General features: G+C 46.3%; 1 protein-coding gene across 1 annotated transcript in view; it reads right to left on the bottom strand.

The window, feature by feature from the left end:
* Nucleotides 1-24968, bottom strand: part of C5 (complement C5) — a 157731-nt gene that overhangs the window by 71477 nt on the left and 61286 nt on the right. The window contains exons 15-20 of the mRNA XM_030207569.1: nt 24624-24753; nt 24423-24491; nt 13872-14078; nt 8318-8408; nt 5433-5515; nt 2950-3089 (exon numbers count right to left, since the gene is read on the bottom strand). Of these exons, the coding sequence (XP_030063429.1) occupies nt 2950-3089; nt 5433-5515; nt 8318-8408; nt 13872-14078; nt 24423-24491; nt 24624-24753 (720 nt within the window). The remainder of the gene's footprint in view (nt 1-2949; nt 3090-5432; nt 5516-8317; nt 8409-13871; nt 14079-24422; nt 24492-24623; nt 24754-24968) is intronic.

Genomic DNA, 24968 nt, shown 5'->3' with positions numbered 1-24968 from the left:
CCTCGTGGGGTATCCTTGATCATGAGGAAGGTTAGAAATCAGCCTACAACTACAAGGGGGGAACTTGTCAATGATCTCAAGGCAGCTGGGACCACTGTCACCACGAAAACCATTGGTAACACATTACGACATAACGGATTGCAATCCTGCAGTGCCCGCAAGGTCCCCCTGCTCCGGAAGGCACATGTGACGGCCCGTCTGAAGTTTGCCAGTGAACACCTGGATGATGCCGAGAGTGATTGGGAGAAGGTGCTGTGGTCAGATGAGACAAAAATTGAGCTCTTTGGCATGAACTCAACTCGCCGTGTTTGGAGGAAGAGAAATACTGCCTATGACCCAAAGAACACCGTCCCCACTGTCAAGCATGGAGGTGGAAATGTTATGTTTTGGGGGTGTTTCTCTGCTAAGGGCACAGGACTACTTCACCGCATCAATGGGAGAATGGATGGGGCCATGTACCGTACAATTCTGAGTGACAACCTCCTTCCCTCCGCCAGGGCCTTAAAAATGGGTCGTGGCTGGGTCTTCCAGCACGACAATGACCCAAAACATACAGCCAAGGCAACAAAGGAGTGGCTCAGGAAGAAGCACATTAGGGTCATGGAGTAGCCTAGCCAGTCACCAGACCTTAATCCCATTGAAAACTTATGGAGGGAGCTGAAGCTGCGAGTTGCCAAGCGACAGCCCAGAACTCTTAATGATTTAGAGATGATCTGCAAAGAGGAGTGGACCAAAATTCCTCCTGACGTGTGCAAACCTCATCATCAACTACAGAAGACGTCTGACCGCTGTGCTTGCCAACAAGGGTTTTGCCACCAAGTATTAGGTCTTGTTTGCCAGAGGGATTAAATACTTATTTCCCTCTGCAGAATGCAAATAAATTCATATACTTTCCACAATGTGATTTTCCGGATTTAATTTGTGATGTGCTATCTCTCACTGTTACCAATAACCTACCCTTCAATTATGGGCTGCTCATGTCTTTGTCAGTGGGCAAACTTACAAAATCAGCAAGGGATCAAATACTTATTTCCCCCACTGTATATTAACCATTGTAGAATTTAGCTTCCCTAATAAAGGTTTCATTTACTTATTACGAATCCAAAAGAATCCACGGTAATTATTGAGCAGTCTGTGTTAGTGAGACAGGCTGTAAATCCATAGCATTACATATGTATATAAGCATTTTAAAAAATAAATAAAAAGACCACAACAAAAATAGCTGAGAAAGATGGAAAAGGTTCTTAAAGCTGTATTTTAGAACAAAATACCAGCAGGAGAAAACTTTGTCAAATTGCATACAGTGTTTTTCTACTGGGATTTGCATGCAAAACAGGTAACAGCCTGGTAGGAAAACAGGAAATTTCACAAAAAAGATAAAAAAGCTTGCAGCGATGGAGACATTTATAGTTGGTGAAACCTGACCTGCTATTTTGTATGATTTTACAGTGCAGCAACTCACTAACATTAATTGAATGTTATTGTTGTCACAGTTCCAGCCCCAACCCCGACGGACTTACCGGGGCGCCCACCCTCCTAGGGCACGTGTGCATACTGCAGCCCACTGAATATAGGGCTACTTGTGGGACATCGGAGGAGCATTTGGGAGTCATCATGGGGCTGAGCGCTTTTAAGGAAGCTCAGTCCCGCCTTGTGTGCCTTCGCAACTGGTGTCTCCTGGTTCCTGCTTTACCAAATTTTTGCTTTGCCGCTGGTTCCCAGCTTGCCAAGCTTCTGCCTTGTCTCCTAGCTTCCTGCTGTGCCAAGTTCTTGTCCTGCCGCCTCCTCCTCCTCCTTCTACTCCAGAAGTAACCTGTCTGTTGTGGCCGGAAAACCAGTTATGGTCCTACGGCTCACCATCCAGGATCACAACAATTGTGCAGGTATGTTGTAAGCTACATTGGTTCTTAGAAATTATGGGCTAAAAGTATCTTAAGTAAATAAATAACTTGAATTAAATTTCACAGACGTAAAGTTTACATGTGCAACATTTTACTCTTTGCAAAAAATAAGAATCTTTCAAATGGCACTTCACATGCTAAAACACCAAACAGTAGGTGTGCTCTGTGATAGCATGCACAAATTACAGTTTTACTCTGGATTGTAGTTGCATATGTTAAATTGCATGTGTCCAATTTACACAGACAACTTGAGTAACAAACAAATCAACACTGATAATTGGCTGATAACAACCAATTATCAGCATTAATGGGCAATAATTGGAATTTATGTGTGCATCTTTTTATTCTAAAAAGAGGTGCGCGTAAGCTTTAAAAAAGGGCGTGGCCATGGAAGGAGTCGGTGTTCCTCAAATTTACATACATGGTTATAGAATTCAGAGGAACCATGCCTAATTTAGGTGCAGGGATTTACATCAGGTTTTCAGTGGCGTAATTGCCGTACCTAAATGTAGGCACGTTCCCCAGCCCTATGCACTATTCTATAAGACACACCTAACTTTATGCACAGTTTATAGAATAGTGCTAAGCGCTATTTTTGAATACACCTATTTTTCAGACGCCACTTATAGAATCTGGCCGTTAATGTGCAAAGGAAATTTACATTTTTCTTTTCTTAGTACATCTGCCCTCAGTGTTTATCATATCAGTCCTACAGAACTACTTAGTGCAGTGGTTCCCAAACCTGGTCCTGGAGGCACCCCAGCCTGTCAGGTTTTCAGGATATCCACAATGAATATTCATGACAGAGATTTGCATACACTGAAAGCAAAATCTCTCTCATGAATATGCACTGTGAATATCCTGAAAGCTTGACTGGCTAGTGTGCTTCCAGGACCAGGTTTGGGAATCACTGACTTAGTGTCTCGCTTTTAGGAAACTCACAATAAACATGCATGAAAGAGATTTGCAGATATTGTCTCCATTTATGCAAACCTATCTCATGCATATTCATTGTAGATATTCTGAAAACAAGTATAGTGTCAATTACCTTCATTCTTAAATCGCGGTAGTTGTAAACCGAGCCCCGCAGCTCGATCTGTTCACCACGCACCACAGAGTAGGGTATGTGCATGTCCAGGAACACATCTTTAAACACCTGCACTTTAACGGGATCAGCAACACACACACCTACAAGACAGAAGCATGAGCCAATTTAACAAAACTGTCAGTAAACCAAAACAGTAATCATAGACCCTATAATACCGGCCTGGGAGAATCTGACTGGGTCAGATCTCTGAAGCTAAGCAGGGTTAAGCCTGGCCAGTACCTACACAGAAGAACTCCAGAGAAGATCTAACCTTATGGGCTGCAAATACAGTGACAAACCTCTCATAATATATTATTGTTGGGCCTTGATCCACTCATCTTCCAACACTCAGAAATGGAGAAAAGGAGAACAGCTTAATGCTGGGGTTTCACTGTAATCCAAGCCAATTTCACTTTTCCTGTACATTAAGGACATCTTTTAATGTGGATATAGCCACTGGTTTTGTGATAACTTTTGTTGAAGCCCTCTGAAAGTCAGTTTTCAAAACAAATGTCCAGATAGGCAAATTTATGAGAGTTCTGCTTTTTATCTCTTAAACAACAAAGAAAGATCAGGATCAAGTATACATACTTTACACTAGGGGTGTAGCCATCCCTCCAATTTTGGGGGCACCTAGGGATGGACTGGGGATTCAACACATTTCTCCCTCCTCCTTTCACCCTCCCCTGTGCACTCTACATACCTTTTGCTGATCCGCCAGCCACTCCCCTCCTTCTTGAGTGCTTTTTTAAATGCAGAAGTAGGTGGCATGCCTCCAGCCACGGACTCCAAGACTCCACGAGCATACTCAGTTCACGCAAGAACTGAGCATGCACGAAAAGTCCCGGCGTCAGCGGCTTGAGGCATGCTGCCATCTTCTGCATTAAAGAAGCTCACAAGAAGGAGGGGAGCTGCTGGGGTACTGTATTTCTTTGGCTGGCGAGGCTTCGGCATACCCGCAAGCCATTTGAAGGGATGTTGCAGTTCTGGAAGTGCCCAAGCCCAAGGTGCCCCCTGCCGCTCCCCCCTCCACCTACCCCCCTCCACCGGGCCGGGCCCCCTGCATTGAAATCACAGCGCCTCTCACCTCTGTGTGAAAGCGCTGCAGGCAGCAGGGCAGCAGATTGCCTCCCTTCGGCCCTCCTTCCCTCCTTGTGTTCCGCCCTCGCGGAAGTTACATCAGACAAGGGCGGGACACAGGGAGGGAAGGAGGCCCGAAGGGAGGCAATCTGCTGCCCTGCTGCTTGCAGTGCTTTCACACGGAGGTGAAAAGCGCTGTGATTTCATTGCAGGCGGCCTGGCCCAGTGGCAGATGGTCGACGACGGAGGATGGGTGGGACTGCGGCGCCAGGCCCCCCTTGAAGGCCCGGCGCCCGGGGAATTTTGTCCCCCCTACCCCCCCCCCCCCCTTTCAGCAGCTATCACAGTATTCATTGTTGGTTTAATAATGAACTGATAATGACTTTGACTGTTGGGCAGACTGGATGGACTGTAGTATGTTGCTATGTAATAAACAAACACTTTACCTCACATGGGTACACACTTCAGTATCTTTCTGAGGGGTCATCCTTACTAGTGTCCTTCTATACTTCAAATCACTTCTTAAATCTTCAAATCACTGCTTAAAGCCCACCTCTTCAATGTCGCCTTCGGCACCTAACCACTACACCTCTACCCAGGAAATCTAGACTGCCCCAACTTGACATTTCGTTCTTTAGATTGTAAGCTCCTTTGAGCAGGGACCGTCCTTCTTTGTTTAATTTGTACAGCGCTGCGTAACCCTAGTAGCGCTCTAGAAATGTTAAGTAGTAGTAGTAGTAGTATACTGCTTTTCTCCAAAATCATGTAGTATAGAGCCTGACAACAGATAATTATATCCAACAAGAGGGCAGACTCTAATGCTGCCTCTATTTGAATTATGTCTACAAGAGAATATTACAGCGGGCCAGATTGTACCAGTGGCGTAGCCACAGGTGGGCTTGGGTGGGCTGGGGTCCACCCACTTAGGGCTCAGGCCCACCCAACAGTAGCACATGTTTAGCAGTAGCTGATGGGGATTCCAAGCTCTACTAGCTGAAGACTTCCCCCTGATGGTAATGAAAATGGTGTGTTCCATGATACTGGCACCTGCGAATGCTCTGTTTTCAGCCCATGCCTGCTGCAGGCTGCCAAGGTGGAGAGAAGCATTTTCCTACCAGCTTAGATATTTTTTTTTGGGGGGGGAGAACACTTGGTGCCCACCCACTTCTTGCCTAGGCCCACCCAAAATCTGCTGTCTGGCTACGCCCCTGGATTGTACCATTTTCGAGGTTCACTTCTGTCTTTGCCTCAGGCACAAGGTTGAAGATAATTTCAGTGGCAATAAATAAAGCAAATCACAAATGTGAGAGCTGAGGTCTAGTCATGTCAGCGTGGGCTGTATCTCAGTACTAAACAATGCCTACCTTCACTAGAAAGACCAACACCTTCAATTTCCCATGTTGTCAAGGAATCAGGTAGAGTGAATGAAAGTTCCTTCAGACCTGATCTAAAAACATTATTGTAAGGTTAGTGTATTCAGTGTGAAAGCAAAGAAATGTCAGTCATTTATTATATACATATATATATACTAGGGGGGGAAAGACCTTATCCCACAATGAAACATTCAAAAAGTATATAGGGAACCAGGCAAAAGGTAGCTGTAATGCTTTTTAAAAAAATAATATACAAATAAATGCACAAATGTACATAATCTCTACTATAATAAAACGCATGTCCAACGTTCTGAAGCTGACTCCGTGGCTTCACTAGAGTGAAGGGTTCGTCAGTTTCGTTAGATTCGTAACCCTGTCACCATCTCTGTCTGTCCCGCCCTCGCGTCAAAACATGATGACGTCGAGGGCGGAACGTTACAACAACAAGTTCGTGCCAATCGCGTGCCCACACCAAAAGCCTTCAAAACAAACAATTTCAAAGCTGCTCCTCCATAGCTGTGCAATGCAGTTGGAAGCGCGCAACTGCGCCACACGAGACCAAGGAAACCAGTTGCCAGAGCGTGGCACCACACAGAGGCAAACAGTTGAAAGCCCGACACAGAGGAAAACAGTTCAGACAACGCAACGTCCGAGTGGCGGAAAAACAACACGCAAAGAACTGAGACCTGTCCAAAATTTTGGGAAACGAGCGAAGAAGGTAGCAAACAGCGAAGGAGGAGAAGCAGATCTGAGACCTGTCCAAGGTATGTGACTGACAGCAACGCTGCCCAACATCCAAACCCCCTGCCAGAAACTCCCAGTAAAAAAGCATCAACCAGCCGCAGCAACCCTGTCACTCTCTCTGTGTGACACACACACACTCATGCAGGAACCCTGTTCACCCCTCCTCACAAACCCCCCCTCCCGTATCACTCAATCACTGACACCACACACCCACAGTGATGCAGACCTCTCCCCCCATCAGTTCCTCACACAAACACACACACACTCATTCCAACTCACCTCACCCCTCCAAAAAAAAAAAAAAAACAGCACATACAATGAAAGCACCACTCTTACAAACAGCTGATCCCCACCACAACCCTGCAACGCTGACCAACCTCCAAGCACCTTGCCACCCCCTACCAGAAAAGCAGCAGCAACCCTGTCACACTCTCTGTGCGACACACACACACTCATGCAGGAACCCCATTCACTCCTCCTCACAAACCCCACTCCCGTATCACACAATCACAGACACCACACACTCACAGCGATGCAGACCTCTCACCCCTTCAGTTCCTCACACACACACTCATTCCACCTCACCTCACCCCTCCAAAAAAAAAACCCAGCACATAAAATGAAAACACCACTCTTACAAACGGCTGACCCCCCCCCCCCACCACAACCCTGCAACACTGAACAACCTCCAAGCACCTTGCCACCCCCTACCAGAAAAGCAGCAGCAACCCTGTCACACTCTCTGTGCGATACACACACACTCATGCAGGAACCCCATTCACTCCTCCTCACAAACCCCACTCCCGTATCACACAATCACAGACACCACACACCTACAGCGATGCAGACCTCTCCCCCCCTCAGTTCCTCACACACACACTCATTCCACCTCACCTCACCCCTCCAAAAAAAAACCCCAGCACATAAAATGAAAACACCACTCTTACAAACGGCTGACCCCCCACCACAACCCTGCAACACTGAACAACCTCCAAGCACCTTGCCACCCCCTACCAGAAAAGCAGCAGCAACCCTGTCACAGTCTCTGTGCGACTCACACACACTCATGCAGGAACCCCATTCACTCCTCCTCACAAACCCCACTCCCGTATCACACAATCACAGACACCACACACCTACAACGATGCAGACCTCTCCCCCCCCCCCCCCCCCCCCCCCCTCAGTTCAAACCCTTACAAAACATTAATTGCAGTAAAAAAAAAAAAACTGGCTAGCGCCCGTTTCATTGGTTTCAGAAACGGGCCTTTTCCACTAGTACTATACATAAAACATAAGGTAGAAAGACATTAGTTATGGAGATATAGGTTAATGGACCTCTCACAAGTCCAAAACCTTCTCATATATATTTTTCAATCATTTGTCAGTCCACCTCCTCCCTATCAAACCATACTTTATTACAGCATTCTAAGTTATAATTTGTAAAATCCTCACAAAACAATAATCGTAAACAAAAGCAGTTACTTAATACAGAAGCAGGCAGCGCTAACTTAATTTCAAAACATCCAATACCTACAAAACAACTACGTTGTTTCAGTGTGCAGCCTGCTTCCAGGTTATGAAATAGTCTTAACCGCTTACCTCTGTAAAAGAAGAACACTTAACTACTGAAGACACAGCCACCTAATACAACAAAACTCTAAATCTTAGGGCCCTGTTTCCCAAACAAGTTTGAGTTCAATGTGGCTTACAATAAACAGTATAGGATACATAACAAAGAATAATGCATAAGAAAGTAATTTTACAATACAGTATCATAAACGTACTGGGATAGCTATGGATGTTTAACATTTAGAAAATCTATAATGAATGCGAAATTGTACATGAAGCAAAGAGAAGGTTAATGGTAAATAGAGTAATAACCAATTCAGGTAATTAGTTGTTTCAGATAAAGTTGTTCTTTGTGGGGTTTGAATAGGAACGATTTGAGGATTTTGAGGAATCTAGCATATTCCTGTATATTTCTTTTTTGGGGTGGTAAGGAGTTCCACCATTTCGTTCCTAGGTAAGTGAAGTTTGCAGAGTGGACTTATCATTATAATTATAATTATGGATTTATCACTCAGGGTACACTAAAAAAAAGACCCAAGCTAATATTAAAATATAGTTATCACCTGTCAGTAATTTGATGGACTTCCCACATCCAGCTTTCTGGGAAGTAGCTTCGAACTTCTGGTTCATCTACATCAAGAATGGTCCTCATTTCTGGAAAAACAAAGAGAATTCTATCTGCAGAGAATTGTGGGGAGGTGAAATTTTGGTTTCATTTAACTAAAGTTTAGATGGAGCTTGTTCCTATCTTATTGTGGTCCATTCTGAGCTTTAGTAGCATGGATATATAACTGAATAAAGGAAGTATTAGTACATTTATATAGATAAATGCAAGACAAATAGAGAGGGTAATACAGCATACAAACAAAGTATACAAACAAAAAAAGCAACACTGGGCCTTCAAGACTAGGACAACAGGAGTACTTTATTGACAGGTGACCCGACACGGGCCGTGTTTTGGCGTCAAATGGCGCCTGCCTCAGAGGTCGAGATTTGGTTCTGCAGTATTTAAATCATTTAGGTCAAATGCCTTCACACATTAAAGTGTTATCGTTGAAAATGTTCGCTGCTACGCGAAAAAAAGGTACTTGTAAAAGCCTTCTCCTGTGTAAAGATAAACGGCTATCTTTACACAGGAGAAGGCTTTTACAAGTACCATATTAAACCAGGGGCGTAGCTACGGGTGGGCCTGGGTGGGCCCAGGCCCACCCAATTTCGGCACAGGCCCGCCCACTCAAGCGCCACACAACTGCAGCAGCAGCGCAGCAGACTAACTTGAGGGCAGAGACGGCACCCACGGCGCTCTGACAGCTGATCTCTCCTCTCCACAGACTCCGATTTCAGGCCCTCCCACCACCCAAGCGCATACAAACAGCCTAGCGTACGTCACATCGCAGGCACCCGCGCTCAGACTCAGACGCGATAATCGATCTGATTCAGCCCACCTACCTTCGGGCTTAGAGAGAGTGGATCCGCATCGCCGTCGTGGTTATCCACACATCTATCCTCCTACGCGGTAGCGGACCCGGACGTGGCTGTACGCGGCGGTGTGCTCTCAGCTTTGCTCGCGTTCCGCTTGGCTCCTCCGCTCGCTCATGATGTGGTCTGAGGGAGGGCACTGGCAGGCTAAAAAATTAGGTGCATATGGCCACATGCACACACGCACGCAGGGTTGTGCGAGCTTCAGCCTGGCCCTGCCCTCCCTGGAAACGTGGGAATTGGGAAAGAAAGGTGGTCTTCAAAAGTTCGAATTGAGAAGAAGAGATCATTCGAGAATTGGATCGGACTCGAGTTCCTGTCTCGGCCCCAGGTAACTTTACTGCCAGTGCCAAGCAGCAGCAGCAGCTGCCAGCCCAGCAGCAGGTAATAAATTTGGGGTTTTTTTTACATCATAATTTTATCAAAGCGAATAGATCAGACAACAAAGGTAGAAAAAGTATTTTATTTTATTAATTGGAATATGTCTGCTTTTGCATGCTGAGTCTGACTTCTTGAGTTAACTTTCCAGTTCAGTATTTTGCCTTCATATTTTTTGATTTCTAGTTCCTTGTGTCATGTCTGTTGTGTCATGTGTTTTTCATGTATGATCAAGGTGCAGTATTCTGCTAGCCCTTTTTGTTTTGCTTTTTTTCACGAGGTAGTGTATTGGTGTTTTAGAGCCTCATGTAATTACAGTTCTGCCTTTTCAAGCATAAGGTTGTAGCTCGTCCTGTCCTTGGAATTAGTGCTGTTATGGTTTAGTAAGGATATGAGTGTGTTTTTGCACAAGTTTGTGTATAGCATTTTGCAGTGGAGAGATTGTGGGATAATGTAATTATATTTAAAAATATCAATTTTTCCATTAAGTATGTATGTGGTTATACTGATGCAGGGCAGCTGTTGGGCAGAGTACTTAGAAATCCATCATCAAGTGAATTCTAAGGCATTATTTTGTAGGATCCCAAGAGACACTGCTCATACTTATATAGACACTGCGTGCCCACCCATATTAGATCTGGGCCCACCCAAAATCTCAGGTCTGGCTACGCCACTGTATTAAACACTTTAATATGTTAAGGCATTTGACCTAAATGATTTAAATACTGCAGAACCAAATCTCGACCCCTGAGGCAGGCGTCACTTGACGCCGAAACACGGCCCGTGTCGGGTCACCTGTCAATAAAGTACTCCTGTTGTCCTAGTCTTGAAGGCCTAGTGTTGCTTTTTTTGTTTGCATAGATAAATGCATAAATATACAGATTTGTTAGGACACTACAAATAAATATAGATGAGTAGATACTCAGCCAGCAGCGTGGAGCTTTTTTTAGCCCCAGCGGCATTATTCCTGCATATTCGATGCTGAGCCTTGTCTGGGTAGCACTGACACCAAATATCCGGGTTTAAGTGGCCAACTTATCTGTTAGGCGGTTAACTGCAATATTCAGCACTTATCTAGCTAAGTGACACGTATAACAGATTTAGTGCACACTAATGATTAGCATGTGCTAAATGATAAGATGCCCATCATTAGCGTGCAACCAAATCCATTAGCACACCTTAGTAAAAGGACCCCTTAGGTGCTGAATATTGGCACTTAACCACATAAGTGCTGATTCCACCCCTGGACCTGCTGCAAAATTGCCGACTTTCACTGTAGCGGTCTGTGGTGATATTCAGCGGCCCTGCTTTTGTGGAGTTTGTTGCCTAGGCATAGCCAGGACTCCTCCCCCTTCCCCCTCAATTTATCCTGCTGTGTGAGAAGCAGAGATACAGGAAAATGCATTCAACCCTCTCTGGTGCCAAATCTGTAAAATAGGTGCTAACAATTACACGCCTGTTGAACATGTAAATGTTTAGAATAATTCAGACTTTCTATCGATAGACCCACAACAACGCAACCAAAGTCTTTTTAAAGACCCCTGAGGCAGGCCACCAACCGAAACATGGTACTCTATCGGGTCTTTGATCAATAAATCTTCTCAAGTATCCAGATTGTCCCTATCATCTCTGCAGTCCGTGGTTCATTTCCCACTCCCCTTTTTTTCAATGTTTAGAATAATGCCATTTATACATGCCTGTACACACACATAGGTGTGAAAATGCCACCTAAGCACTATTCTGTCAATACGACTACAAATTACATAGCTGCCCTTTTACTAAGGTGCACTAGTACATGGGTTTAGTTCATCCATACCCAAGCAGGTCCTTCCCATGCGCTAAACCCATTTCTAGAGTGACTGTAAAAGAGACATTTTTCTATTTGTTAAATATCTGGCCGTGTGCTAATAATAACATCAGCATGTGGCCATTTAAAAAAATGAACACGGGAGCACTTACCGCCTCCTATTTATGAGGCACTAACGGCTCCCGCATTATCAACATGCTAACCAGTTAGCAGAGCGGTAATTTTCAACGTGCTAGATGAATTTAAATACTCATTCTCCACCCCTGGCATGTGTCCTCCAAAAATAAAAATAATTACTGCACACTTAGCGCATGCAAATGTCAAAACAAATGCAGAATGATTTAGTGCATCTTGCATTAGGCCATTTTTCCTGCATTAAGCACGTCAGCATTTAATGCAGCTCAGTAAAAGGGTCCCATAGTGCATACATATGGGTGAAGTCTAGGCGGAACTCCCACTTACATGGGTACTTATAGTATATTGCAAGTTATGTGCACAACTCATACATTTGGGTGTGATCGCTTACACCCAGCTCTACAGCTGGCATAATTGCTCGTGCCTGTTACATGCATTTATACCCAGTCACTCTAGGATTCTATAAAGGAAAATAGGCATCTACGTTCCTTCATAGATTACGTTTGTACCAGGCACCCTGTTACTAAATTGCTGGGCCCAACAGTCAGAGCAATGTAACCGGGCAGGAGAGGCTCCTGCCCCATTAAATCATTTCTGACCACCTAAGTGCTCATATTCAGTGGCACTTATTTATTTATTTATAGCATTTATACCCTGCTCTTTCCCGCTCGATAGCAGGTTCAGTGCGGCTTGCAAGGTATGGTACAAGTATCACTGAGATAACACAAAGTATGGTACAATTTATCACAGAGATAACTCAGTTATATATAGGAGGACTTAACCAGAAAGTGCCACTGTATATCACCATGGACTGCCCCTGCACTGTCTGGTTAGTGCTGGGGCAGTCCATGGGTGGAACTTAGGCAGAGCATAGAAGGAGCCAGGAGCTAACCAGTTAAGACTATATTCAGACCACCACCACTTAGGTAAGTGACTAAATTTAGAATAGTATTCAGGCTGTCCTAACTTTAGCCGCAGAGGTAACAGGGCACATGTATGTGGATCCCCACAAATATACCCCAGTCAGGATCCTTGTGGATTCTCTGACATGGCCTCAGAATTTGTTGCAGATAAGACAGAACATCAAACACAAAAACGATTAGCAGAGGAGGCACGAAGCAGATACACAGACATTCACACAATAGTGACCACGAGCTGAAGAAGAGAAGAGAAAAGAAAGGTACATTTATTTATTTATTTTGTTGCATTTGTATGCCACATTTTCCCACCTATTTGCGGGTTCAGTGTGGCTTACAATACATTGTAAATGATGTGGGGAAGCAGGTACATTGTAATTTAGATTTGGCTTTGTTTTCTTATAATAGTCTTGTGGTTATGCTGTTAGTCTACATCAATATGTGGAAATAAAGAGAAGCAAAAGTAAAAAAGATTATTGCACTGTCTTCATGAATTTGTTCACTAGCTTTCAGGAGTTGTTCTCCCTTCACCAACTCAAAAAGCTGGCAAAGAAATATTATGTTAGTCCAGTAAAAGGGTATCACCTTATAAAACCAGGAACCCGAGTAACCAAACCCCGAACACTACTACTACTACTACTACTTAACATTTCTAAAGCGCTACTAGGGTTCCGCAGTGCTGTACAATTTAACATAGAAGGACAGTCCCTGCTCAAAGAGCTTACAATCTAGAAGACAAGTGAACGGTCAGTCTGATAGGGGCAGTCAAATTGGGGCAGTCTGGATTTACTGAACGGTAAGAGTTAGGTGCAGAACGCAGCATTGAAGAGGTGGGCTTTAAGCAAAGACTTGAAGATGGGCAGGGAGGGGGCTTGGCGTAAGGGCTCGGGAAGGTTGTTCCAAGCATAGGGTGAGGCGAGACAGAATGAGCGGAGCCTGGAGTTGGCGGTGGTGGAGAAGGGTAATGAGAGGAGGGATTTGTCCTGTGAACGGAAGTTTCGGGCAGGAACGTAAGGGGAGATGTACGTCCTCTGCTACAATTCACCTCATGAGATGCTAATAGACACTTCACGACACTCTGTCTACCACCTAACCCCTCTTTTCACAACTGAGACCTCTCCCTTGATCCCCTACACCCCCATTTACAATCTTAAAATGTACCTCCCTACCTCTATAATCCTAAAATGTACCTCTCTACCTCTGCTACCGAACTGTAAGCCACATCGAACCAAACCTGTTTGGAAAATGTGACAGATAGATAGATAGATAGATAGATAGATAGATAGATAGATAGATAGATAGATAGATAGATAGATAGATAGATAGATAGATAGATAGATAGATAGATAGATAGATAGATAGATAGATAGATAAAAGCATTTAGACAGCTATGAAACATACCCATTCTTGCCAGGATCAGCACTGCACCCATCTCAGTTGCTCGTAGTTTGTTGGCCAGTTGACAGCAGCTTAAAAATGCATCTCTGCAGTATTTACCAGGCCATTTGCCCACACGCTTAAGCCTGCTTTCACATGTCTCATACACAGGATACTCGTGGACTCCATCCATGCAGCACTTGCGGACTTCCCTTGCCCTGTAAGTCATGACTGAAATGAAGCAAAATGCATGTTGGAGAGTCTTCTGCCATGTGCTTCACAGTAAGTGGGCCGTACTGGCTGCCTAAAGAACTGGAGACTGCGGCCTACATCCTGAAGTTCTGTCACTTGTGTCAATACAAGGCAAAGCATCACTGCTGTTTCCAAACATTGTCTCAGATACAAACGTACCCCCCTGTTTACTAAGCCGCACTAGTGGCTGCCATGCGGAATTGCTGACACAGCCCGTTCAAACCGAAGGGGCTGTGTCGGCATTAGAACAAGGCAGCTGCTAGCGAGGCTTAGTAAACAGCTCTCTGGGGACAGGGAAATATTCAGGGGCCCTTTTACTAAGCCACGCTAAAAAGTGTCCTGCACTACTTTTAGCATGTGGGTTTCCCATGAGCTGACGCCACTTTAGCGTTAGGCTATCACGGGAAAAATGACAAATATGGCCATTTTACCACCGGGAGCCCTTACCGATACTTATTTACTAGGCAGTAAGGCTCCTGCATAAATCTCACATTAATCAAGCTACTCTCCACCCATGAACACGCCTCCTGCACTAAAAAATAAAACCTTACTTAGTGTGGGATTAGTATGTGGCGATCAGCACACTACCATGGGATGCCTCAGTGCATCCCATGGCAGGCACATGCTACAGCCTACTGCAATTTAGTAAAAGGGTGCCATGGAAGGGCATAATCAAACGGGGACGACCATCTCTAAGGGCGCCCATCTCTAAGGACATCCCGACGAAGGGCAGGGAAACCGCTATTATCGAAACAAGATGGGCGTCCATCTTTCGTTTTGATAATACAGTCGGGGACGCCCAAATCTCAACATTTAGGTCGAACTTAGAGATGGTCGTCCCTGGTTTATGGAAACCGAGGACACCCATCTCAGAAACGACTAAATCCAAGCCCTTTGGTCATGGGAGGAGCCAACATTCGTAGTGCACTGGTCTCCCTGACATGCCAGGACTCCAACCAGGCACCCTAGGGAGGCACTGCAGTGGACTTCATAAATTGCTCCCAGGTGCATAGCTTTCTTACCTTCAGTGCTGAGCCCCCCAAACCCCCCTCTCCACAACTGTACACCACTACCATAGCCCTAAGGGGTGAAGGGGGGCACCTACATGTGGGTACAGTGGGTTTCAGATGGGTTTTGAAGGGCTCACATTTACCAGCACAAGTGTAACAGGTAGGGGGGGGATGGGCCTGGGTCCACTTGCCTGAAGTGCACTGCACCCACTAAAACTGCTCCAGGGACCTGCATACTGCTCTCGGGGAGCTGGGTATGACATTTGAGGCTGGCATAGAGGCTGGCAAAAAAAAACTTTAATTTTTTTTAGGGTGGGAGGGGGTTGGTGACCACTGGGAGAGTAAGGGGAGGTCATCCTTGATTCCCTCCTGTGGTCATCTGGTCAGTTTGGGCACCTTTTTGAGGCTTGGTCGTGAAAAAAAATGGACCAAGTAAAGTCGACCAAATGCTCATAAGGATGCCCTTCTTTTTTCCATTATCGGCCGAGGACGCCCATCTCTTAAGCATGCCCCAGTCCCGCCTTCGCTACGCCTCCGACACACCCCCGTGAACTTTGGTCGTCTCCGCGACGGACTGCAGTTGAGGACGCCAAAAATCGGCTTTCGATTATGACGATTTGGGCGACCCTGAGAGAAGAACGCCCATCTCCCGATTTGTGTAGGAAGATGGGCACCCTTCTCTTTCGAAAATGCCCCTGTTAGTGTACCTGAATGCAGCCCACCTAGAGCTACTACTGAAAAAGCTGTGAGCTAAATCCAAAATAATAAACAAAATAGAGTCCCTTTGAATACTGACCCTCAAATGTATTAAGTTAGTAAAATAAAGTATCATATTATATTCTTTTTGGTTTATATTTATTAATAAAAACATAACACAAATCCCAGTACTGTGAATTTTTGCTATAATTTGTAAGATGCAGTACTGGTCTCATGCCAAACTTGTTAGTTTACCACCCATCAAGCCTGTTTCACCCCCTGTACCACAATTACATGTTTTCTTTACTTTTGTGATTCATTCATCCTATTTCTGAGATACTCTCGTGGTCAAAACATGATAAAAAGTGAAACACTTACTGACTGACCCACAGAGCATCATCTGTCCAAGAATGCCTGGCAAAATCCAGGTTACTCAAGAATTGCCACTGGCTGAAATATCATGTCAATCTTTGCTCCAGCCAAACTGTACCTGAGACCCTTTTCTAATTAACATACCATCTAACATCTGCAACAATAACATAGTAACATAGTAGATGATGGCAGACAAAGACCTGAACTGCCCAACAGTGACACTCATTTATCAATTCATGATTAAACCAACAATGAATGTGGTATGAAATACTTGATCCTGGTCTTTCCTTGTATCACTCCATGGTGCGACTGCACCTTGAATATTGTATTCAATTCTGGTCGCCGCATCTCAAAAAAGATATAGTGGAATTAGAAAAGGTGCAGAGAAGGGCGACAAAAATGATAAAGGGGACGGGACGACTTCCCTATGAGGAAAGGCTAAAGCGGCTAGGGCTCTTCAACTTGGAGAAAAGGCGGCTGAGGGGAGATATGATAGAGGTCTATAAAATAATGAGTGAAGTTGAACGGGTAGATGTGAAGCGTCTGTTTCGCTTTCCAAAAAATACTGGGACTAGGGGGCATGTGATGAAGCTACAATGTAGTAAATTTAAAACGAATCGGAGAAACTTTTCTTCACTCAACGTGTAATTAAATGTCACGTCTGTGGCCGTGACCACCCTCATACTTACCCTGTTTCTGGGAGTCAGTGGCTGTGCTGGCTTCTGCTTGTCTCTGTGTCTGTCTCTGTCTTAGTTTCTCTCTGGCTCTGTGTGCTGATTGCCCTACTGAATCTCACCTGTGTGGGCTTTGCCTCTTCCAAGATGGCTGCCGCTTCCTCCTGCTTGCCAGTATCCAAGATGGCTCCCGCTGTTCCTTCCTATGGGATGACTGCTTTGTGTGTCAAGCCTCTGTTTGGTTGCAAGGTGATTGCTGCACCTGTGGCTCTGGTGTTGAAGGGCTTTATTAGTGACTTGGAAACTACAGTCCTGGCCTTTGCATTGCCATTTCCTCCGCAGTGCCTTAGGTCCCGAGGTTAGTGTGCTGTTAGCACCGTTTGCTTTCCTTGTCTTTTGCTCTGTGGGTTTTCTGCCCTTCTGTGTTTATTGTTCTGTGGGCTTCCAGCTCTTCTGTGTTATTTGCTCTGTGGGTCTCCTACCCTTCTGTGGGTTTTCGGCCCTTCTGTGTTTATCGCTTGTGGGTTTCCAGCCCTTCTGTGTTTATAGCTCTGTAGGGTTTCAGCCCTTCTGTGTTTATTGCTCTGTGGGTCTCCTACCCTTCTGTGGGTTTTCAGCCCTTCTGTGTTTATCGCTTGTAGGGTTTCAGCCCTTCTGTGTTTATTGCTCTATGGGTTTCCTACCCTTCTGTGTCTAGCTCTGCTAGTTCTCTGTGTTTGTTTCCTGTGTATGACTTGTTAGCTTGGGCACAGCTTTGTTGTTAGCTGGTGTATAGCTTTACTAAGTCTCCTGAGTTTGCTCTGTGTATGTTTCCAGTGCATGACTTGTTAGCTTGGGCACAGCTTTGTTGTTAGCTGGTGTATAGCTTTTCTAAGTCTCCTGAGTTTGCTCTGTGTATGTTCCTGTGTATGACTGGTTGCCTGGGTATAGCGTTCCTATTAGCCTGGGTACAGTCTACTAGTCATTGTGTTGATTCCTGCTGACTGCCAGAACCCGGACAGTTCCTGCTTGTCTGCCTTGCCTTCACCTAGGTGCCAGGGGGCACTCCTGGATCTTCATTCCTGCTGTTCCTGTAAGTCCTACCGGCTGCCAGAACCTGAGGGCTCAACCCGAGGGGGAAGGCAGTCAAGTGTAGGTGAAGCCTAGGTCCAGGGTGTTCCAGTTCCGCTCCAGTGTGTTCCAGTCCAGCGGGTTTCACTCCTGTATGTTCCTGTCCAGTAGGGCCACTCCAGTGTGTCCAGTCCAGCGGGCCCCACTCCAGTGCGCACCTGTCCGGTGCGTTCCAGTTCCGAGTATTCCAGTGTAGAACTCCAGTCCGGAGTTCCGGTCCAGTCTTGTCTTATCTCTACCTTGTAGGTGATCTTGCCTGCCACTGCCGCTCCACGGTAGTGGTCCAAGGACTCACGAAACCAGTGCTCCCGGGGAAGAAGCCTGACAGTGTGCCAAGGTCCTCGTGCACGTGACAGAATGCAAAGGCCATGAGTCCGGCAAGATCAGCCGTCCAGGTTGGCTACCTGTCCACAGCTTCGTTCCCTGTGGACAATCCGGGTGCAGTTTCTGATTTTGACTCTGATCTTTATGTCAGCCCAGTTTCTTTTTTGGGTCCTTTTATGACGCTTCGGGAGTACCGAGATAAACTTTTGTCTGATCCAGCCCTGAAGGCTACTCCTGAAGCAGCAGCTGAAAGAAAGCGTTTCTGGTGGCGTCTGGTCCGCCATAGCCCAGTCTCTGACATGAATCCTGCTATCTCGCTCTGTGAGTACCGCCTCAGACTCCTGGAGGAGCCAGCTCTGCGGGATACTCCAGAAGCTGAGGCCGAAAGAAGACGCCGGGGAATTCCTCCGCTCTGGTCTCCTCAGCAGAGCAGCCTGCGGTACCATAGCGGGTTAGTTCCTATTCGGGATTCCAGTCCACCGGCGCTGAGTCCAGTCCAAGGAGAGTTTCAAGTGGAGCCTTCAATTCCGGTTCGAGTGAAGCCGCCAGTTAAGCCTCTGAGTTCGTTCCGAGGGACGGTCCTGACCAGGTCTCTGAGGACGGGCCGAGTGAGGCGTCGGACCAAGCCCCTGACCCCAGTTCAAGTAGCGCGGCCGCTTAAGAGCCTGAGTCCAGTCCAGGGGATGCTTCATACTGAACCTCCAATTCAAGTCCAAGTAACGATGCCACTTAAGGCTCCGAGTCCAGTCCGAGGGAGGCTTTCGATGGAGCCTTGGATTCCTGTTCGAGTGGAGCTCCAGGTCGAGCCTCCAGTCCTCGTTCAACTGGCACGCCCTCTGAAACCTCTGAGTCCAGTCCGTGGGGTGCTTCTGACGGAGCCTCAGATTCCTATGCAAGTGGCGCTCCAGGTCGAGCCTCCAGTCCTCGTTCAAGTGGCACGCCCTTTGAAGTCTCCAAGTCCAGTCCGAGGGAAGCCTTCGATGGAGCCTCAGATTCCTTTGCAAGTGGCGCTTCGGGTCAAGTCTCCGGTTCTTGTTCAAGTGACCCGTCCAGTCAAGCCACTAAGTCCAGTTCGAGGGGGGCTTCTAACCAAGCCTCCGATGCCAGTCCACAGGGTGGTTCAGGTGGCACCTCCGCTTCCAGTCTGGAGGGTACCTCCAATCAAGCTCCGAAGGCCAGTTCGAGTGGCGCTTCCGCTCGAGCCTCCGATCCCTGTCCAAAGGGTGTGTTCTGTCAAGCCTCAGTTAAAGTCCAGTTCGCGGGGCGCTCCCAGCCAAGCTCCTGAGTCCAGTTTGAGGGGCCCTGCCAGTCAAGCTTCTGATACCAGTCCGGGTCCCGGTCCCGGTGCAGCTCCTGTTCAGTCCGAAGCAATAGCTGAGAGAAGATGTGTTCAACGGCTTGGGGCCCGGAGAAACCCATTTTCTGCATTTCAGCCTGCTAGCATGCTCTGGGGATCCCAGGGCCGTCTCCTCTTGAACCCTGCTCGGCAGACGCTGCCTGAAGCTAATGTTAGAGAGACGTCCCAGTCCGGCCAGAGGGGGGCATCCAGCCTTGCAGCTGAATCTCTTCCAAGTTCCAGCCAAGATGCTGCACCTGCTCCGAGTTCCAGTTCCAGCCAAGATGCTGAGCCTGCTCCGAGTTCCAGTTCCAGCCACGATGCTGAGCCTGCTCCGAGTTCCAGTTCCAGCCACGATGCTGACCCTGCTCCGAGCTCCAGTTCCAGCCAAGATGCTGAGTCCGTTCCAAGTTCCACTTCCAGCCAAGATGCTGACCCTGCTCCGAGCTCCAGTTCCAGCCAAGATGCTGAGTCTGTTCCAAGTTCCAGTTCCAGCCAAGATGCTGACCCTGCTCCGAGCTCCAGTTCCAGCCAAGATGCTGAGCCAGTTCCAAGTTCCAGTTCCGGCCAAGATGCTGACCCTGCTCCGAGCTCCAGTTCCAGCCAAGATGCTGAGTCCGTTCCTAGTTCCACTTCCAGCCAAGATGCTGAGTCTGCTCTGAGTTCCAGTTCCAGTCAAGCTTCTGACGCCCGCCTGGGTCCCAGTTCCGGTTTGCTTATTGACTCTAGTCCGGGTCCCAGTCTCGGTTTGCTTCCTGAGTTCAGTCTGGGTTCCCTCGGAGAAGGGTGCCTTTTGAATGTGGTTCCTCTTGATGCATCCAAGTTCCTGAGTTGGCCCAGCGGTGATTGGAAGGAGCCTCCTGTTGACAAGTTCCGCTCCTGTCTGCCAGTTTTGAACTTCTTTGTGACTTCCAGTCCAGTGATCCATGTCTGGGGGTTGAAACCGATCAGAAGGTTTCACCACAGTTACCCCTGGACACCTGACCTCCTCAGGGAGACCGAGAGGGGGGTCTTGAGGAGGGGGTACTGTCACGTCTGTGGCCGTGACCACCCTCATACTTACCCTGTTTCTGGGAGTCAGTGGCTGTGCTGGCTTCTGCTTGTCTCTGTGTCTGTCTCTGTCTTAGTTTCTCTCTGGCTCTGTGTGCTGATTGCCCTACTGAATCTCACCTGTGTGGGCTTTGCCTCTTCCAAGATGGCTGCCGCTTCCTCCTGCTTGCCAGTATCCAAGATGGCTCCCGCTGTTCCTTCCTATGGGATGACTGCTTTGTGTGTCAAGCCTCTGTTTGGTTGCAAGGTGATTGCTGCACCTGTGGCTCTGGTGTTGAAGGGCTTTATTAGTGACTTGGAAACTACAGTCCTGGCCTTTGCATTGCCATTTCCTCCGCAGTGCCTTAGGTCCCGAGGTTAGTGTGCTGTTAGCACCGTTTGCTTTCCTTGTCTTTTGCTCTGTGGGTTTTCTGCCCTTCTGTGTTTATTGTTCTGTGGGCTTCCAGCTCTTCTGTGTTATTTGCTCTGTGGGTCTCCTACCCTTCTGTGGGTTTTCAGCCCTTCTGTGGTTATGGCTCTGTAGGGTTTCAGCCCTTCTGTGTTTATTGCTCTGTGGGTCTCCTACCCTTCTGTGGGTTTTCAGCCCTTCTGTGTTTATCGCTTGTAGGGTTTCAGCCCTTCTGTGTTTATTGCTCTATGGGTTTCCTACCCTTCTGTGTCTAGCTCTGCTAGTTCTCTGTGTTTGTTTCCTGTGTATGACTTGTTAGCTTGGGCACAGCTTTGTTGTTAGCTGGTGTATAGCTTTACTAAGTCTTCTGAGTTTGCTCTGTGTCTGTTTCCAGTGCATGACTTGTTAGCTTGGGCACAGCTTTGTTGTTAGCTGGTGTATAGCTTTACTAAGTCTCCTGAGTTTGCTCTGTGTATGTTTCCAGTGCATGACTTGTTAGCTTGGGCACAGCTTTGTTGTTAGCTGGTGTATAGCTTTTCTAAGTCTCCTGAGTTTGCTCTGTGTATGTTCCTGTGTATGACTGGTTGCCTGGGTATAGCGTTCCTATTAGCCTGGGTACAGTCTACTAGTCATTGTGTTGATTCCTGCTGACTGCCAGAACCCGGACAGTTCCTGCTTGTCTGCCTTGCCTTCACCTAGGTGCCAGGGGGCACTCCTGGATCTTCATTCCTGCTGTTCCTGTAAGTCCTACCGGCTGCCAGAACCTGAGGGCTCAACCCGAGGGGGAAGGCAGTCAAGTGTAGGTGAAGCCTAGGTCCAGGGTGTTCCAGTTCCGCTCCAGTGTGTTCCAGTCCAGCGGGTTTCACTCCTGTATGTTCCTGTCCAGTAGGGCCACTCCAGTGTGTCCAGTCCAGCGGGCCCCACTCCAGTGCGCACCTGTCCGGTGAGTTCCAGTTCCGAGTATTCCAGTGTAGAACTCCAGTCCGGAGTTCCGGTCCAGTCTTGTCTTATCTCTACCTTGTAGGTGATCTTGCCTGCCACTGCCGCTCCACGGTAGTGGTCCAAGGACTCACGAAACCAGTGCTCCCGGGGAAGAAGCCTGACAGTGTGCCAAGGTCCTCGTGCACGTGACATTAAACTGGAATTTGTTGCCAGAGAATGTGGTAAAGGCGGTTAGCTTAGCAGAGTTTAAAAAAGGTTTGGACAGCCTCCTAAAGGAAAAGTCCATAGACCATTATTAAATGGACTTGGGGAAAATCCACTATTTCTGGGATAAGCATTATAAAATGTTTTTGTACTTTTTTGGGATCTTGCCAGGTATTTGTGACCGGGATTGGCCACTGTTGGAAACAGGATACTGGGCTTGATGGACCTTTAGTCTTTCCCAGTATGGCAATACTTATGTACTTATTTCTGGGACATAGATTGTAGAAGTCCAACCAGCACTGCTCTTATGTTCCAACTACGGAAGTTGTCGTCTAAGCCCACTCCAGCCTATCCCAACCCGTCTTGTCATACGGAACACAGACTGTAGAAATCTGCTCGCTACTGTCCTCATGTTTCAACTGCTGGAGTTTCCATCTAAGCCCCCTCCAGCCCATCCCAAACTGTCTTTTCCATATATGGGACACAGACCAGTCTGCCCAGCACTGACCTTAATTCTTCACAGTCAGAGTTGCTATCTAAGCACCACTCGACACATCAACACACATGCAGTCAGAATGTAGTGGGCAGTCTATAAGCTTTGTGTTCTCTCCTTTTCATTTGGTGCAAAGCTAATTTTCTTTAATTTCCTTTGTTTAGAGGATTATTTTGGTCTCCATTTAATATTGGATCCCCTTAAAGTGGATTTTAGCTATTACTACATAGATTTGATTTCCTCATTTGGAGGGGGGGGGGGGGTTCTCCCCTGTTTTGAACTTTATTTTCTTATTTAGCTTTCTGTACAAGTAATTACTTGATTATACTGTTTAAATTTTATAAATACAGAATTTAATACAGAATTTGAAAAAAAAACATATTAAGGGAAGGAGGATGGGATTTAACATACCACCTTTCTGTGGTGGCAATCAAAGCAGTTTACATATTATATACAGGCACTTATTTTGTATCTGGGGTGATGGAGGGTGACTTGCCCAGAGTCACAAGGAGCTGCAATCAGAACTGAATCTTGTTACCCTGATTCAAAGGCCACTGCACTAACCATTACGTTACTCTCCACTCCTACATGTAGCTTCCTTAAAGCATGATGAAATTAGGATCCAAATTGCACAAAGATGCTGACACACAGTTCACCAGTGCACATGTGAAATTACATGAGATAGTGAAATGCATGAACATGGTGCCAAGTAAAAAGAAGTGTTCCAAAAGAAATGGATATGCAAAAAGCACCAGGGGACTTTTGGAAAATCCTTAAATCTGGCCCCAAGCAGTTGAAGAGGGACCTTAGATTCAGAGTTCAGTAAGATCATTTTCTCTGCAGATCACTGCTCCTTCCCTCCCCAAACCCAGGCCCCTGCTCCCAATTGCCTACACGACACACTACCCTTAATGGGAATTGCGACAAAACAATGTGTTTTTAAACCTACAAACTGTACTAATTATTTCTTGAAGTGTATTTCCCTATTGGCCAGCAGGTGGAGCTTTCTTGTTGTAAAACTGTGGCAGATAGTGATTGTTCTTTCTTTAGTTTAGAACAGAGAGGAAGTATCTGCAATATACTGTTAAAATCTGCTGTTCTGGGCTCTTATTGGCCCAGGAGTTCAAATCCAGTCTGGAAATACTGGATTTTTCTCCAGTTTCAGCCAGGGAGCAGAGAGAGAAAGATCTCTTTACTGAGACCCTGTGAGCAGTTATATTCTGTAAGCTGTGAGCAGCTATATTTCCTGTACTCCACAGGCACTATCCAGGTCGTGACTAAATATTTAGATAGCTTTAATAATGATCCATATTCAGTTACCTGTTATTGTGTGCTGTTTTTGTTCCATCTGTTTTGATAGTTCACTGTTCAATATTTTTATAACAATAAACTTTTTAGTTTATTGACTCTGATTGTCTGGACTGACTAAGAATCCTGGTGGTTTGTGTATTGGGTCTGTGAGCGCTTTCTAGGATCTGTGGGACCACTGGGAGTGTGACCCCAGTAACTTAGAAATCACCGGGGATAACTTGAGAGCGGGAGACTTGCCCAGAGGCGGTTAGGACCCAGTCAGTGGGAGAAAGATGCTAGTGTAGAGCACAAGCGGCAGGTGCAGGCGGACATGAGTTGTGCTGGGGATAGATCCTCTAAGTGGCCGCAGGGTTAGCCCCAAGCGGGTTGCTAGGCATTTTGTGACAGGACTCAAAGGAAATGTCAAGTGTTACCTTTTTTATTAATTTCCTCAATAAACTTAAACGATCTTTTCGGTCTCAAAATCTCAGCACATGTTCTTCCTAGGGAATAGAAAAAGACATAGTTTGAAATGCACATGGTACATCATTCCATAGAGTCTTTTTTTATAGATATAAAAATTATTTTAAGGAAGAAACTGGCCAGTTTTAATTTGACAAAAGAAGAACCAGTACCATGGTCTTTGGATGCCTCCACATTGGCATTGGTCATAAATGTGAGTCCAGCCAGTGCAAACACATCTGCATTGTTATGTCCTCCTCCAGCACCACAGCCCAAATCACTCTTCTCAAAGTTACGCAGTATCTGCCGGGAAATGCAAAGAAAGAAATCTACCGACATTTGTCATATATTCCAGTAAGAGTTTCTTTGGTGACCTGTAAAGAGCTTCAAAGAGAACCACAATTACAATTTAACTCTCTACTACCTGTGAAATAATTATGTTTTTCTTGTGTCTACCTCTTTAAGGCCTGATATGTTGGAAAGAAATACATAGAAACATGAAATATAAAGCCAGCTAG

This window comes from Microcaecilia unicolor, chromosome 6 (assembly GCF_901765095.1).
Source record: "Microcaecilia unicolor chromosome 6, aMicUni1.1, whole genome shotgun sequence".
Classification (NCBI taxonomy): Eukaryota; Metazoa; Chordata; class Amphibia; order Gymnophiona; family Siphonopidae; genus Microcaecilia; species Microcaecilia unicolor.
Note: the sequence above shows the minus strand (reverse complement) of the source record. Positions and strands in the feature narration are given on the sequence as shown.